This window comes from Gossypium hirsutum, chromosome A12, assembly GCF_007990345.1.
Source record: "Gossypium hirsutum isolate 1008001.06 chromosome A12, Gossypium_hirsutum_v2.1, whole genome shotgun sequence".
Taxonomy (NCBI): Eukaryota; Viridiplantae; Streptophyta; class Magnoliopsida; order Malvales; family Malvaceae; genus Gossypium; species Gossypium hirsutum.
The window spans coordinates 83,477,149-83,494,091 of NC_053435.1; the positions used below are offsets into that span (position 1 = coordinate 83,477,149).

Sequence of the window (16,943 nt, forward strand, 5' to 3'; positions counted from 1 at the left end):
ATATCTTTTATCAATTTGACATTTAATTTTTTTGAAATAAATGTTACTATTAACTTTTCAAAAAGAATTAAAATCATGAATAAAACATTAATTCCTTTAACGATGTAGGCATAGGAACCTGCACACTTCATGCTAATATGACACTATTTGTTTTATATGTCACGTTAATAAATAATTTTAAAATTATAAAAATATTTTAAAATAAAATTTTAAAAATATAAAAAGAATTCAAAAAAATAGTATAAAGAACACGTGGATTGCCGTATGGGCTACCATGTTTTTTGTCATTAAAAAAATAACAATTGAGCTCTTTTTTAAAAAGTTAATGGTCAATTTCTACTTTTTATAAAAGATTGAGGGTTAAATTTAACTTAAATAAGAATAAAGGCTAAATATAAATATTCGAAACTAAATTTATCATTATACTTAAAAAAAAAAAAGGAGAAGTGAGTTTAATAATCAAATTTACTCCTATAGTTTAACAAATTGGAGCATCACATAAAAAAAAAACCAACAACAATCTCAACAAATAACATCACAAAAATTAACCCTACATAATTGATGAAGAAATTACATTTAATCAAAATAAGTTTATAAGATAGCTCATATCTTAAATTGATGTAGTACTTAATTGTGATATATGGATGTGAGTTTTTGCTATTTCTTGTATTAATTTAATTTTATATTTTAACTGATTGAATATATATATATATTTGTAAATATGTTACATTTTGTGATCGTGACATCCTAAAAAAAATATTACTCAATTTTTTTACCATCACAATATTAACACGGGGATTAGAAAAAGAATAACATAAAAAGATTAATTTTTGTAAAGTATTAAGTATCTATTTTTGATAAATTAAAATAAAGATAATTTTTTTTATTTTTCTTAAAAACTTTTTTATTTTCGTAAAATACAAGCATCAACTTCTCATAAATTAAAATAGAGATTAATTTACTGGTTTTGGGGAGGAATATACCTGTTCATGGCTCCACAGCTCGCCCGATCTAATTGGGACAAAATTTTTATGTTTTGGGCTAATTTGAATTTAATTTAAATGATAAAAAATATTTTTAAAATTAAATTTAATTATAAAATTATATAAAATATTAATATTAAAAATAATTTTAATAAATTTATTAATTTTTAAAAATCGTAAAATAGGTTTTTTTTTTCAAGTTGAGCCCGATAAAATAGGTAAAGGGTTTTTTTTTTAAAAAAGAAAACTTGACCCTAACGTAACCCCAGCTAGTAACATTTTAAAATAATTAATTTCTCTCATTTAAAAGACCTAAATACCCTAATAATGTTAAAAAAAAAAAGGCCGTGAAAGATTTCAATTGGGCTTGGATCCAAGTTTTGATCCGCTTCACAATCCAAATCGCATTTGAATTTTCCTTTTTAATTTTTCCTAGTAAATTTCTCGAGAAAATTGCAAAAACCTAACGGAAGCATTTGGGTTGAGCGGGAGGTCAATTGAATTTTTCCATTTTCAGAAGAAAAATGGATTCGAAATCAGTGAAGGAATTCATAAGAAAAGAAGTACCTGATTGGGACTATGAATTAATCGCAACGGCCCGTTTTAAAGCTTTTAGCGGTCAAAAATCCGATTGGGAACCCAAATTCCAGTTCTGGAAAAATTTGATCGTAAAAATCGCCCGCCACTTTGGTGTCTTCATCATTTCCCCTCCCCAGGTTTTCAATTTTCTACTTATTTTTAACTTATAAAATTGGTCTTTATTTCGTTTTGCCTATAAATTGTTTTGTAGGTGAAAAATGAGTGGTTTAATAGAGGAGGCTTAACTCCTTTGTGCATTGATCACGTATTGGTGAGCTAAATTATGGGTTAATTTGATTGTTTTGTTTTATGGAATTTTTGGGTTTTATTATTTTGATGAAAATTTCAGTTTATTATGTATAATGAAGGTGAAATAACTCGAATTTCGGACATGGTGGGTCCTTATAGTGGGAGAATAACTCAATTATTTTATAAAGTGAAAAGCTTGATGAACAGATCAACAATGTCTCCTGAAAGTATCCTTCTTGAAGATTGTCTGATTCTTACAACATTGTTGAAGGTTTGCAACATGTTTGTGAAAAGTACTATTTCATGAACTAAAAATTGGAATATTTGAACTGTTTTAATCTAATTGTTCTTAGGAGAAAGCTGATGAAGTGATTAAGTGTTTGTCCGAAAGTCACTGGAATTCATATTGCGTTGTTACGAGGAACAAGTTCGAGAGTATGTGTGGAGGACAAAAGGAAGGTTATGCTGTGTTGAGTTACTTGTCAGGGTGCAGGAAAGGTCGATATCTCTCCACCACCAAGAAAGAACTAATCGAGGTGTGTGCTACTTTTTGTGCCGATAAACTGGCTTGAGTTATAAAGTCTTTGCAAATTTTTTGTTATTGCAAGTAATCTGATTTATTGCAGGGTATAAAAGTTTCCCTTTCGTCAGCTGTGGTTTCTGGTGTCTCGAGTTTAGATTTTGACACTCTCCACCTCATTTGGACTCAAGAAAAACTTCAACAACAACTCGATGTGATCGACCGGCGCTGGGAAATGTAATCTTTCTTTTGAGTTTTTTGGTCTTATTTCATCTGCTGAATTATGGTCAATGCATATGAAGATGGTTAATGGTTAATCGGTTTAGGACAAGAGTCAGTTGCACTATGCTGACTGGTTCGGAAGTTCAGTTTAACTCTTTTTTGAACTGAGAATATTTCGAGACAAATGTATTGATTTTAAAACCATTTGCATCTTATATGCATGGCTCAGTGTTTTTAAGCTCTAAATATACCGGTCTTGTGGTTGAGTTTATATTTGGCAGGTCAAGACAGTCAGCATTAGCCTTGTTGAAGTCTGGGAACAAGAAATTGGCCTTGAGACATGCAAAAGAGATGAAGTTGGGCACCGAGAATAGAGAGAAATGTAACTCACTTCTTAACAGAGTGGAAGAGGTCTTAAGTGTTATTGCAAATGCGGAATCAACAAAACAGGTCAGCTACTACAACTTAAAACTTCTCTTTTCGTGATATAAACATGACATAGTTGAGCTTCTGACTTCGGTTTTAGATATCGAGAAAATTGGCAGATAGTGAATAAGCTGATGTATTACTCCCCGATGGCAGGTAACTGAAGCAATCCAGATCGGAGCACAAGTGATAAAGGAGAATAAAATAAGCATTGAAGAAGTTCAGCTTTGTTTAGAAGAACTCGAAGAGAGCATTGATTCACAGAAGCAAGTTGAAAAGGCTCTAGGTAGTATTTATTAGCCATCCTTGTAGTTATTGTGAAATGGCAATTAATTTCCATCGAGTTATTGCGTACTGTCTTCTTGTCTAACCTGTTCTTTTTTTACTGTTGAAGAACCAGCTCCGTCCCTGGACATGGAGGACGAAGATATTGAAGAGGAGTTCAGGAAATTGGAGCTAGAAATCGGAAGTGGAAACCTTAAAGATCTAAATCCCGAAGCTGGAGTTAGTGATTCAGAAGGAACTGATCAATCATTGGCTGACGTTTTGTTGAATCTAAAACTAGCAGATGATGCTCCGGGCAGCGGATCAGCAATTCAGAATTCTGGGTTACCGGCAAAGAACAAGGAGTCAAACAGCCCGATGCTTGAAGCTGCATGAATATAAATGCTTATACACTTTGGTATATAAACAGTGTGTAATTCAGAAATGCTTGCTTATACATGCATTGATTGTTGTATCACCAAATATTTCCTGTTTACATGCTGTGTTTTTATTATCATTATGAAGGGTGTAAAAGAGATATTGGTGCTTGCGAGGTATTCGTGTTCGAATCGTAAAATGTTATTTGTGTTCGATTTGTAAAACGAAAACCTAAGAACTAGATTGATAATTAATGAGTCGAGCTTGAGTAATCGGTTAAACCAAATTTGAGTTTTTTTTATATTTTAATATGTTTTTATATTGTGAAATTATATTCTTTCTCTTATTATATAGAAAGAGCTTAAGTACGAATGAAGTCGAACTTAATACGAATTGCTTAATCAAGGTCAAGCAATTTAACTTGATTAAGTCTTGAGCCATGTGTTTCTTGGAGACAACCATGTATCTAGATTTTGGTGTGGCATTAGGGCTAAGCACAAGGACCATATGAAATATTGATGGCATTGGGGGCAGGCAATTGGAATCAAGCAAGGTTTTCCTTAAAAAAAAACAACTTATTTTATTTTTCATATATCTAGTTTACGAAAATTAAGAAATTAACTCAGTTAATTAGAATTTGATCCTTGAATTTTATAAAAAATTGAAAGATACATATACATTTTAGTATCTAAATTTAGCTTTAAGGTTCAAATTTGTATTTAAAGAGTTTTTTTCTTTTTATACAATAAAGTACTTAAATCTGATTTAATAGTTTAAATTGATTCAAATAAATCATTTACGGTAAGTGACCAAAAAACTTAATTTTTTATACAATTAAGTACCTAAATTTGATTTAAAAGTTTAAATTGATTCAAATAAATCATTTACGGTAAGTGATAAAAAACTTAATTTAGATACCAATTTGAACTAAAAAATTAAATTCAAATACTTAATTGGAGCTTAAAGCTAAGTTAAAAAACAACCAAGTCCAGATCTAGACCTTGTTAATATGTCATAAATGCTTTGATTACAAAAACCCAAAATTCTCAGCAGCAAATTCTTCCTGTTCCATTTCATTCATGTTCCCCAAATTCCAGAAATTTGCTGCTGCTGTTGTTGTTGTTCCAAATTTGGGGTTTCACCTATGTCCTTTAATTTTTATTGTTTGTATTTATTCTTTTGGTAGCCAATAAGGATTCATTCCACAATTATTTACTTACAGCCTTGTCTTTCATTTCTCAGGCAAAAGCTCTTCACTATTCATACTCATTTAAACAACCTTTTAATATGTTTTTTTTTTCCTTGACCAATTAATACTATAATTTTATTAGTGTAACAGTATTTATTAATTCACTCTATTTTGTTTATGCATCACATAAACATTGCAACCATTTTTAAAGACATTTTAGTATTAGGTAATTAAAACTTCATTCAACTATTCAAAAGTTGTCATTTAAACCATTAGGGGTTAAGTTTTTTTTTTTTAAATTTAGTTGTTGAGTTCCAAACGACAATTTGACGATCAGTATGTTGAACTAGGAGCCAATTTAGTATTGTTTTTCAGAAGCACTTTTAAGTAAAAGTTAAAATTTTCTTATTCTACTTTTGGCCAAAAAAGTGTTTTTGCATAGTATTTTTTTAATCCCAAAAGTATTTTTGAAAAACTCAAAAATATTTCGTTTAGCAATACTTTTATCTTAAAAATATTTTTTGTCTCAAAAGTGCTTTTGAGAAGCAATGCTAAACTGGCCCTAGTACTCATCGATAAATACATTAACATATCTTAGATTCAAGTTAAGCTAATGGCCAATATTAGAGATTGAAGAAGAAAGTTGTTTGGATTTTGTTTCAGACTCGTGATGTTCAAAGCAATTTTATTAAAAAAAAACCAAATTGTAAAAGAGAAAGGGAATGAGAGCTTTCGGTTGGTGCAAGCGGTATGAACAAATAGGGCCTTACAACAACGATTTTAATAACTCAAAGAATTAAATGAAAACTTTCGAATAGTTCAATGATCATTTTGTAACTTTTTAAAGTTAAGTGATCACATTGTAAACTTACTAATAGTTTAATTACCCTCCTGATGTTTTTTCCATGCATAATGCTCAAAATTGAGTTCTTAAGGGCAATTGATTTTTTATACCATTCAACTTGAAGTATCAACCCCCTTAATGAATGGGTAAATAATAAGTTTATCACTTATGATTTAAATTATGTTATGATCATTAAATTTTGAAAAATTACAATATGATCATTAACATTATCGAATTGTTACATTATAGTCATTGAGTTGTTACTTACCATTAACGGTGTGATGATAATCAAGTGAGACAATAAAATTATTGTTTAATGCACATTTGGAATCCACGTAATTGCCAGACCTTGCATTGCCGCCATCTCTGGTGAGCTCCTTTAACTAGAAATAGCACCATCATGCTCATTTCCTCTTGTTCTTCCTTGAATCAAGCTTAAAACCACTTGAATGAAAACTCAAAGTCAGAAATGTCATGTGTGAACCTGATTTCCATCGTTGCCATCGTTAAATCACCTTGGTTTTTCAATATAATGTTCTTCTTGTTCGCAATAGCTCCTCTATCATTCAGATTTCCAATTGGAGGCTTCGAACTTCAAAAATTGAGAACACCCAAAATCCTTAGTGTTGTCTTCTTTCGTTTATTGTTTATTTAATTTTTGGATTCAAATTTCTAGAGTTGAAAAGATTCAGAATTTCTAGCTTTGTCTTTGAATATAATCATTTATTAACTAAGATTCTAAATCGATAGATAACATTACAGCTTTTTAATAAAATTCTAAGTTTAGTTAAGTTGATTTTCGAATTTAAATCCCATTCTCAAGTAGCTATTGCATTAGTTAGATGCTAAAGCCTAAACTATATTTGTTTAAAGCAATGACAAGAAACCAGAATACCGGTAAGCACAAAATTGGGGTCCTAAGAGTTAGAGATTGGCATGACCATATATGCAGACATAGAATCTACTTAAGAATTTGTAATAATTGTAGCAGCTGCAAAAAGAAAAAGGCTATATAAGCAAAAGACAAGAGCAGCTTTGGACAATAGGGGGAAGCATAATGTTACCCCTAAATAATGTGTAGGCGGCTGATGTCTTATTTTTCATCATGTCATTGACCAAAGCTGCCTTTGGTTTATTCACATTTCTACGCTTCTAATGAATAGATTAAATGCATCATTGAATTTGATTCCATATCTGTTATGTATCTCTAAAAATATTTAGTTCATGTTAAAATTTATTTTTTATTTAGTCGATATTTAAACTTGTATTCTATCACTTAGGTTTGTATCTTTACGATAATATTTTGGTTTTCGCTGATATGACATTGACAACCAATCCGTTTTTGACATGTGACAACCTCTTAATATGCCACATGACAAATATACATTTAAAAAAAACTTTTATAAATATATAAGTTAATAAAAAAAGTATACTATTTTTTGCATCAAGAATAGTTCAGGACAAAAATTTATACTATCTTTTATTAATATATTTATTTTTAAGGATTTTTAATTTTTTTATTTATACTCACATGGTATTCTTAGAAGCTGCCATGTGTCACTACTAAATTAGTTATCAATATTACATTAGTACAAATTAATGGTGTTAAACTGGAGGTATCAATCTAGGTGATAGAATACAAATTTAGATACCAATTAGATATTTTTAGACAAATTCGAGGGAAAACTGCATATTAATCCTATCTTTTAAATAAGGTATTGAGTTTAAATTTTATAGATGAAGAAAATATATTAAACTGGTTTTGTTTCATCTAAAAGTTCAATTTGATATGATTTTAAATTTAGTCAATGTTCAATATAGCTATCGAATATTAAAATATTTTAGACATAAAAAAAGAGAGAGGTTAGTTTACGATTTAACTCCCGAGCTATACCCAATTTTTTTTGTGATATTTAATTTTTTTTTTTGATATGTTTCACTTTAATATTTAAGCTATTAATTTTCGTCTCAGTTTACTCAAAAAGAAAAATTTATCAATAAAAACTTAACACGTGATATTTATCAATAAAAAAATTTATCAATAAAATTTAGTCAATGTTCAATATAGCTATCGAATACAGGGGCGAAGCCAGAAAAAAATTTTGGGGGGGCCGAAGGAAATTTTAATTTTTTATAGTCTATATATTTATAATTTTTAAAGGATTAAATTGAATTTTTATAATTTTAGGGGGGGGCCAAAGTGGAATTTTACCTTTACTAATTTAAAATTTTAAAAAAATCTAAAGGGCCTAAATGAAAATTTCCCATTTTAGGGGGGGCCGGGGCCCATGCCTGCCCCCCTTGGTTTCGCCCCTGATTGAATATTAAAATATTTTAGACATAAAAAAAGAGAGAGGTTAGTTTACGATTTAACTCCCGAGCTATACCCAATTTTTTTTTGTGATATTTAAAATTTTTTTTTGGTATGTTTCACTTTAATATTTAAGCTATTAATTTTCGTCTCAGTTTACTCAAAAAGAAAAATTTATCAATAAAAACTTAACGCGTGATAAATTTTTATTAAAAGTCAATAATTTTTAAGATAGAAGGATGAAAATGTTAGTTTAGATGAGTGGAGAAAAGATATATGAGCTTGGAAATTTTTCATGATGACTTGTACAATTTTAAAAATTTTAATTAGATCTTTTAAAAGATTTGAAAATTTTAATTAAACTCCTAAAATTTTGAAAATTTTCATTAACCTTCTCCCCATACTTAATGGCATGTTCCGTTTATGTTCACATATGAGATAAAAAAAAATTTAAATACCGAAATGGAAAAAAGTAATTCCGTGAAAAAAGTAATGTTTTTAAAAATAGATCAAAAGTCAATCGGGTACCAATCTGAATTAATAAAAAATAATTTTCTCCTTTTTCTTAATTTTTTATAATTTTCTAATAATGTATTTAATTAAATAGGACAAATCAATCAAACCAATCAAATTAAAAATAGATACCATCGAACTCATTTTAAAATTTTTGAAATAAAGTTAAAAGGAAAATAACAAAGCAAAGCCCAAAAATGGGATCATGCCCCCAACCCAAAGTTCTCTCCCGAGGGCCTATATTTGAGACATTTTTGCATAGGGAAATAAAAAGCAATCCTATTCCTATGTAAATTGACTGACAAATACAACTGTAAAATTTTAAAAATTAAAAGAAGAAAAAAGAAACCCATAGGATGAGTAGACACTATGATGGAGATTTTCCATAGAAGGGAGTGACAACAAATTTGTGCCTTCTGGAATTTAAAAAAGTATGTATTTATTGTTTCTTCCATTGTCTACAACATATTTTTATTTTACTCTTTAATTCATCTTTTTCATATTTTTTAATTAATTAAATAAAAATATTGTTAGGATTAATATTGTTTCGATTAAGTTTTTTTATCCACATCATGTTAAATGTTAGTTCGAATATGATTTAGATTGTATATAAAATGTGTTTAAATTTATTCAAAAGATGGTTTGAATTTGACATAGTAAAAAACGGCTTTATAAATTTTAATCGTTGTCAATTTTTTATCACATTAAATTTAAATTATTTAAAAATTGAATCATGCATTTTGAATATGTCATATATCACATATGAAATTGGTATTCAATGACCAATACCTTATTGATACGAGACTAATACTATGAGGGTTTGTTGAACATACTTCACAAAGAAACAACTTGCTAAGACATGTCTCGCCAGAAAATAGGGCCTAGCTAGTTTACAGGCTTGGCCTAACAAAACTATTGTCACAAGCCATTCACACACATATTGTAATCATGTTCCATCAAGTTACATTGTTGACAATTGACTTAACAAGAGATACTTAGATTACAAAAACTTCAGTGATAACATATCAATCAAGGGATTTCATTTTAAATAGTTTTATGAAGTTCAACCAACTTCTTAATTTCAGCGACGAAGTTATAGGGAGACTAATAGTGACCTTGGCCCCCAAAAATAGTAAAATTACTTTAGAATCCCTTTAGAATCCCTTTAGAAATTTTAAGAATACAAATTACTATAGTGATAAAATTTTATTTTGACCTTCTAAATATTTATAATTTACTTCTAGCCCCTAAAAAATATTTTAACTTTATCTCTGACTGAAAGCTGAATCCTCTTTAAGACTTTCAACCCATCAGCTGAACCATCTTTCAATTCTCCTTTATAAAACCACCAACAAGATTTAATTAGAACAACTAGAATTTGAGAATCATTTCAGAATTCGAATCATAATTTAAATACATTCGATACAATTAATTCATGTTATAATATATAACTAAAAAACCTCATAGTTAAACCAATATATATATAAAAGGGGGTCGGATTATAAATAGGAAAGAAACAGAAAAAAGTGATGGGAAAACAGTAAAAAGGTATGGGTAGGGATGGTGGGGAACATCAACTTTTGCTTTTGTTGATCTTTGTTTCACTTCCCTTTCGCAAAATTGGCGTTTCTTTTGGTGTAAGCAAGGATTTGCTTGTTCCCCTCTTTTCTTGTTTTGTGGGAGATCATTTTAATTTTTTTTTTTAAAATTTTAAGTTGAGACAAAGAATTTACCTTCCAAACGTGGATTCTACACGTGGGGGTAAAGATTTTGATCCAATTCAATCCCAACTTTTCTTCTTTTTCCTTGTGTTTTGCAAAATTGAGTTGCATTGCATATCTCTATGATGGGATCTTTTTTAGTTCTTTAGGTTTCTCTCTTTGAGGAGAAGCCATTAGCCACTATAATAGTGTTTGGGGGGATATCGTAGTGTGTGAACTCACCTTTTATTTACTCACATTATATTATTTTAAATATTACTTACACTCGAGACTTGCAATATTGTTAGAATCAAAATAAATTGATCTGTTGAACTAGTTAAATTAAAAATTGAAAATTGATGGTCTAATTGATTCAACCATCTATCTAATTTTTAAAACATTAGAGTATTGTGAGTACAAAACTAAAAATAATTTATTAAAAATTTATCATTCCTATTTTTTTTTCTCTTAATATATATATATTTTTGCATTAAATTAATATACTATTTATGAACATTATATTAAAAATAATTAATTTATAGTTTTTATAATTACAAATATATGAAAAGTAATGGAATTATTAAAGCCTAATTTTTAGTATCAACAAATTTTATTACTTGGGAAGTCATCATTACCAATATCCTCTCCCTTAATTATGTCTTGTGGAGGACGATAATTATATCCATTGAACATAGATTTGGGACAGCAATTTCGAGTTTACATGTTCTATCCTAACGTTTACAACTTCGATGCTATTGTATCCCTGTTCCTAATGACATAATTAATGTATGTTTTTTTTCAATTAATTAATTATCCTATGAATATTGTTAACTAAATTATAAAATGGTTAAGAACACTTATAATTACAAAGCATGATCGTATTTAGATATAAAAAATAGATAAATAATTTGGAATTTTATTTTTGACATTCCATGTCATCAACTATATATTTTAAATTATTGTATATTCAACACTAATAAAAAAGGAGTTTGATGTCTGCCTTAGGTTCAAGTTTTAAAGAGAGAAAAAACGATATTGAACCGGTTGATATTGTTCCCACAGTGAATTTTGCCCATTAACTTTGTTGAGACCATGAATGTAAAAAAAAACCATAGTAATAAATTCATATAACGGAAGCATTTCGTCTAGTAAGAAAATCTTATATTTACTCTTGCAAAAGATCTGATTTATGCCCTATAAAACATAAACATTATTGAGCTTATTGAATCTATTAATTCCCGAACTAATGTAAATCCTTCAAACATAAGGGAAACAAACACAAAACATTGAACTACACATCAACCTTATTGAATCGAAATCCCCCTCTCCCAAAAAAGAAAGTGAAAATCATGATTAATACAAGTTGGGTTCGGTAAACGACGCGTGTACATGTCGGCTACCTTGACAACATAGCAGCCCAACCACACAACCAGTAATTTCAAGAAATTGCCTCCCTTTGATTCTCCCAACAAAAATTTAGTACCACTTCGTATCTTCCAACAATATATATATATATGCTACTAATCTTTTATGTTTCTTACATAAATAAAACCCAACGTGGCGGCTCATTCATCTTTCACTCTTCATATCATATCAATGGGTAGAGCTACAAGTTCTTCCTCACCATCATCATCTTTCGAAAGCAGCACTAATTACCATCACTTTGCTGCTTCGTCTGCTTCATCTCACATGGATTTCACCACTGATCTTAGACTTGGTCTTAGCATTTCAGCTTCCCCAAGGTTCTTTCACAGTCTTTTCTTTTTCCTTTTTTATTTAACATAATGCTTGTTTTTGGACTGATCGGAAAAAGGAAATCATTTGTACGGTAGGGAACAACCACCGGATTGGCCGCCGCCGGTGAAACTAAGGCCAGCGTATGGTGAAGAAGAACATGAGTGCAACAGTGCAACTTTCTTTGTTAAAGTCTACATGGAAGGGATTCCCATTGGGAGAAAACTGGATTTGTTAGCTCATGATAATTATTACGAGCTTATAAGAACACTTCAACACATGTTCAACACAAATATTATCTGTAAATATTTCAATTATTTTTTTTAATTTTTTCTCATAAAAAATATAATATATAGACTATATAGAATGATGGGTTTTCTTCTTTCTTTCTTTATGATATTTTTATTGTAGGGGCTGAAGCTGAGGTTGATGGTGACCATTATGAAAAATACCATGTGTTAACATATGAAGATAAAGAAGGGGATTGGATGATGGTTGGTGATGTACCATGGGAGTAAGTAAAATAAAACATAAAACCCATTTTATGTATATATATATAAACAAAGTTTAAGTACCAAAGAACTGAATCTGTTTTTCAATTGCATGTTTTGTGTGTAGGATGTTCTTGTCAGCTGTGAGGAGATTGAAGATAAGCAAATGTTGAATTTTGATGCAAAAAAAGGAAAAAGTTTTCTACTTTTTAGCGTTTTTTTCTGTTGTGTTTAGTTTTAACTTGTGGAGTGATAATGAATAGGGTAGGTAGAAAAATATAGGGTGGAATATGTTTTTAGGATTTGGAAGGTAAAAAGAAAAACCTCATACTATGATGACAAGAGTATCAAGCATCTGTTTTTTTGCTCTTTAGGCTGTGTAAATAAAGCTCTTCTTTTTTCCTTTTCTTTTTTTTTTTGGATTTATTTGGGTTCTTCGGCCCAATCACATGGGTTTTTCAAGATGCATCTGACAGTATGTTTAATATACAAGAAGGTTGCCAATCGAAAATTCACTTGAATCCCTATTCGATTATGAGAAAGGATGGTATAAAACTATAATTTTACGTCATTTAAATAAAGAATAATAAATTATATTTTTTCTGTCGATTTTAAATATTTTTAATTGATATAATTCTACTCATATATTTTGGTAAATAATTATTATTTTTATAATATTTTAATTTTATCTCATTTAATTTTTTTAGTGATAACTTTTATTTTTTGGAGTAAATTAGGAAGAAAATAGTATTTCATATATTAAAGTAGGAAAAAAAGAAAAACTTTGAAAATAAGAGAATAAGGTAGAGACTTTTACTTGTTAGTAACCCAAGAGAGAGCCCATTGAGAAGGAATAGGGTAGTGAAGTCATGACAAAATTTAAAAGAAAAAAATTGAAGTCATGCCAAATTGGCCCAACAAATCAATTACTAACATTTTAATAAATATAGACTTTTAGACATGTTAAATTTAGGATTTATTTTATTTTCTAACTTAAAAAATAGTTTTTTATTTAAATTTTCACCTTTTTTAAGTTGAAAGTAGCGAAATTTTAAATAAAAGGCTAAAATAAATTTTTTTTTTAAGTTAGAGCGCCATAAAAATGATTATGTCTTAATTCTAATATAAACTTAAAAACTCAACTCAATTAAAAATTTAAAATTAATTTAACTCGATTTGATAATAAAAAAAATGTAATAATTCAAACTTGAAATAATCAACCTTATAATCCAAACAAATGACTCAATAACATTTAATTTGAAGTGGTTGAAACTTAAAATGATTCAAACTCAAATTGATTAAATCTAAATTAATCCTATAAAACAACTCTTTCGAACATGGATATGAAAAGGTTAAAATATGTCATAAGTTTCTATACTCTTTATAAATTTAGAATTTAGTCTCTCTATTTTTCAAATTTCAAAATTCAATTTCAACTATTAACACTATTAAGATTATTTTGTTAAATTTGAGTTCATTACGACGTCATTTTTTTAGTTACATCGCTATCAAGTGAGTATTTTTTTTTTCATTTCAAAATGTCATACCAACAAATTTAACAAAAAAAATGTAACAATGTTAATAATTGGACATAAATTTTGAAATATAAAAATTAGAGAGACTAAATTCCTTGAAATAAAAGTATAAGAACTGAATTCTAAATTTGTGAAAAGTATAAAAACCTGTTACATATTTTAACCATCTAAAAAATTATCCCTTTAGAACCAACATTAATAGAAATATTAGTAGACCAGAAAACTTGGACTAATTTTAATCTAACACAATCACCCCTAATGGTGGAGTCAGAATTTTTTTTTTTGGGTGGTGAATAAAATTATATATTTTTACGATAGTAGAAATGTAATTTCACCATTTTAATAGTCTATATCTTTATAATTTTTAAAAGATTAAATTATTTTTTTTATTATTTTAGAGGTCAAAGTACAAATTTACCAATACTAATTTAAAATATTATAAATTATAAAAAATCTAAATGAAAAAATTTTCATTTTAGTACCCACCCACTGATCACCTCAAACATGCATTTTCTTTGAATTTGTTCTTCAAGTTACAGCTAACTTCCCAACAGAAGGAGAAAACAGACAGGATCAAATTCCTTTATTCATATAAATGTTGTTCAATTTTTCTATCCAAAGTTGAGATTAAAAGCAAAGTATTCTTTTTCAAGAGTATCTCAAATAATTTGTAGTTTTGCCAAAATGTTTCTTTTTGCGTTATTAGTCTATGTATTTTAATTTAGTCATTTTTAATCTTTATGTTTTTCGAATTATAAAATTTTAGTTCTCATCAAACGATAATTGTTAAATTCATTAAGTTCTGTTTTTTCTAAAATTTAATGCAACAAGCATATTTATCATACATATATATAATATTATGTCAGCTTGTTATTTTAACAAGTTACTCACTAAAAATCTAATTAATGGATTACTCATTGTAATTTCTGTCAATATTAAAATTTCAAAATTTAAAAAAATATAGGAACTGAGAATGACCCAATTAGAGAATATAGATTACATCTACAATTGTACGCATAGTACATGACTAATAATTGAATTTAACTATTACAATTTGAGTCAAGACTAAAATTTTAAAATTCAAAAAGTATAGGGACAAATAGCACAAATTAACCCATAATATTACTTATCAAATGATATATATCAAAAAGCTGGGGAATTTTTTTTCTTTTCCAATTATACGCCTATATCCATTACATGTGCACTTGATTTTTCCGCAAGAGAAAATGATACATCACGAGCCACCAATTTGATGGATGCCCCCCAAGGTCTAAAGTACAAAGAATCAAGCATCCCATAAAAGCAAAAACACGATAAAAGAGATTGAGCTTAGCTGCTAAATTAGACCTGCTGGGCTACTCGGTCTGACCAGAAGGTCGGCCCGAAATATGAGAGGGTTTGGAAAAAAAATATAAACTCGAAAAATGGGCTTAGACAAAAAAATAAGGCCCGTTTAAAAAATAGGCCGGCATCGGGTAAGGTATTTTTGGCCCAAGTCCAGCCTGACCCGGCCTGAATTCACTAAATGACAAAAAAAATCTGCTATTTTTTTTTTGTTTTTGAATGTTATTTTCTTGTTGTTTTCTCTTTATTTTGCTACCATATTACTATTAGTTACTACTATTTTGTTATTATTGTTTGGATATTGTATAAAACTTATTTTATTATTAATTTTGTTATTATTTTAAAGGCATTTGTTAATTTTGTTATTATTTTAGAGGTATTTGCTTGTTAAGTTGTATCTACCTTAGTGCTATTTAAGTCTACATATTTTTTAAAATTTATTTTTAATTTGTTGGAAAATATTTATTTTGATTTTTTTAGTATTTTTGATGTATTATATATATTTAAAAATTATATAAAATAATATAAAAATAAATACGGGCTGGCCGGGCCTGACCCGAGTTTTAGTATTTTTTATTTGAGTCGGGCTTGGGCAAAATTTTAGGCCTATTTTTGGGCCCGACCTAGCTCGAGCTCAATGAATGGGCCTAAATTTTTAGTTAAGCCCAACTCAGCCCGGCCTATGAGCATCTCTATGCTCAACCCGCCAATGTAAAATCTCTCTTAATCTACGGTAACCTATATACATGAAAACAGCTTGCAAATGTACCCCACTTAAACTCATTCCCAAAAAAATGAGTAAATGAATTTTTGTATGTTAAATTAAAAAATAAATTAATTTTTCTGTTCAAAATTTTATCAATTTCTTTTATTAAAAATCAGTCCATATACATCAGCATGAAATACACATGGCATGCCACATGAAACTGTTTGATTATTTCTTCAACTACGTTAATTTTTAATAATAGAAATAGATAAAAATTTTAATCGAAAAGATTAATTTACTCTTTAATTTAACATAAAAGACTAATTTGTAGGGGAGAACATTTGGTTAAATTGGTCGATTTGGTTGGTTTTTTTCTTAGAACTGACTTAACCAACTTTAACATGAAAAACCCAACCAAATTGAACCGACTTGGATTCAGTCAGTTCGATTGGTTTTTCAAATTAATCAACCTTAGGTTATTGGGTTGGGTTTCTATAGTTATATGTTTATTTTATATATATTATAAAATATAAATATATTTTAAATAATTTTAAAATAAAATAAGTCGATATTTTCGATCGGTTCAATTTCAAGATTCAAAAACCAAAAATAGACCGGATTAACTGATTAAACCAAGATCAAAACTGACCAATCAGTCCCCCCAACTAAACCGAAACCGAATGGGTTGGTTTTTTTTATTAAAATCGAAACTTACTTTCTTCTACTAATTTACTTATTTTTTGAGTAAAAAGAATAAAATATAATCTAAATATTAATACGATGATGTAGAAGAAATTTTTACCAATTCATTCCGTTAACACGACACATCCATGAGGTCATCAATGTACAGCAAATCACTCACCACCAATTCGATTCCCCTCATTTATTCTTTTGGCGGAATGGTTACTGTTTAATTCACAACAGCATCTTTGCCATAGGGCTATAAAACTAAGCA

General features: G+C 28.6%; 2 protein-coding genes across 5 annotated transcripts; both read left to right on the forward strand.

The window, feature by feature from the left end:
- Positions 1 to 1,401: 1,401 nt before the first annotated feature.
- Positions 1,402 to 3,907, forward strand: LOC107922970 (charged multivesicular body protein 7). Of its 4 annotated transcripts, none has more exons than XM_016853174.2 (8): positions 1,402 to 1,699; positions 1,774 to 1,833; positions 1,912 to 2,082; positions 2,165 to 2,347; positions 2,438 to 2,568; positions 2,835 to 3,003; positions 3,136 to 3,265; positions 3,374 to 3,907. In XM_016853174.2, the coding sequence occupies exons 1-8, from the start codon at positions 1,508 to 1,510 to the stop codon at positions 3,637 to 3,639; spliced, it is 1,302 nt and encodes a 433-aa protein (XP_016708663.1). In that variant the 5' UTR covers positions 1,402 to 1,507; the 3' UTR covers positions 3,640 to 3,907. The 4 variants fall into 4 exon arrangements, with proteins under 4 accessions (XP_016708663.1, XP_040938826.1, XP_040938827.1 ...); XM_041082892.1 differs by having other exon boundaries at positions 1,413 to 1,651; XM_041082894.1 differs by having other exon boundaries at positions 1,621 to 1,699; positions 1,931 to 2,082.
- Positions 3,908 to 11,712: 7,805 nt separating this feature from the next.
- Positions 11,713 to 12,805, forward strand: LOC107938518 (auxin-responsive protein IAA20). The gene is made up of 4 exons (XM_016871700.2): positions 11,713 to 11,920; positions 12,011 to 12,213; positions 12,324 to 12,426; positions 12,531 to 12,805. The coding sequence occupies exons 1-4, from the start codon at positions 11,775 to 11,777 to the stop codon at positions 12,574 to 12,576; spliced, it is 498 nt and encodes a 165-aa protein (XP_016727189.1). The 5' UTR covers positions 11,713 to 11,774; the 3' UTR covers positions 12,577 to 12,805.
- Positions 12,806 to 16,943: the final 4,138 nt, after the last annotated feature.

What these genes read in the sequence shown, in the direction of transcription:
- LOC107922970 (XM_016853174.2), top strand. Translation starts at nt 1,508, where the DNA reads ATGGATTCGAAATCAGTGAAGGAATTCATAAGAAAAGAAGTACCTGAT. An exon ending in TGTGCATTGATCACGTATTG is followed by an intron (nt 1,834 to 1,911) that starts GTGAGCTAAATT and finishes TGAAAATTTCAG; the next exon opens with TTTATTATGTATAATGAAGG. An exon ending in CCAAGAAAGAACTAATCGAG is followed by an intron (nt 2,348 to 2,437) that starts GTGTGTGCTACT and finishes GATTTATTGCAG; the next exon opens with GGTATAAAAGTTTCCCTTTC.
- LOC107938518 (XM_016871700.2), top strand. Translation starts at nt 11,775, where the DNA reads ATGGGTAGAGCTACAAGTTCTTCCTCACCATCATCATCTTTCGAAAGC. An exon ending in AGCATTTCAGCTTCCCCAAG is followed by an intron (nt 11,921 to 12,010) that starts GTTCTTTCACAG and finishes TTTGTACGGTAG; the next exon opens with GGAACAACCACCGGATTGGC. An exon ending in GTTCAACACAAATATTATCT is followed by an intron (nt 12,214 to 12,323) that starts GTAAATATTTCA and finishes TTTTTATTGTAG; the next exon opens with GGGCTGAAGCTGAGGTTGAT.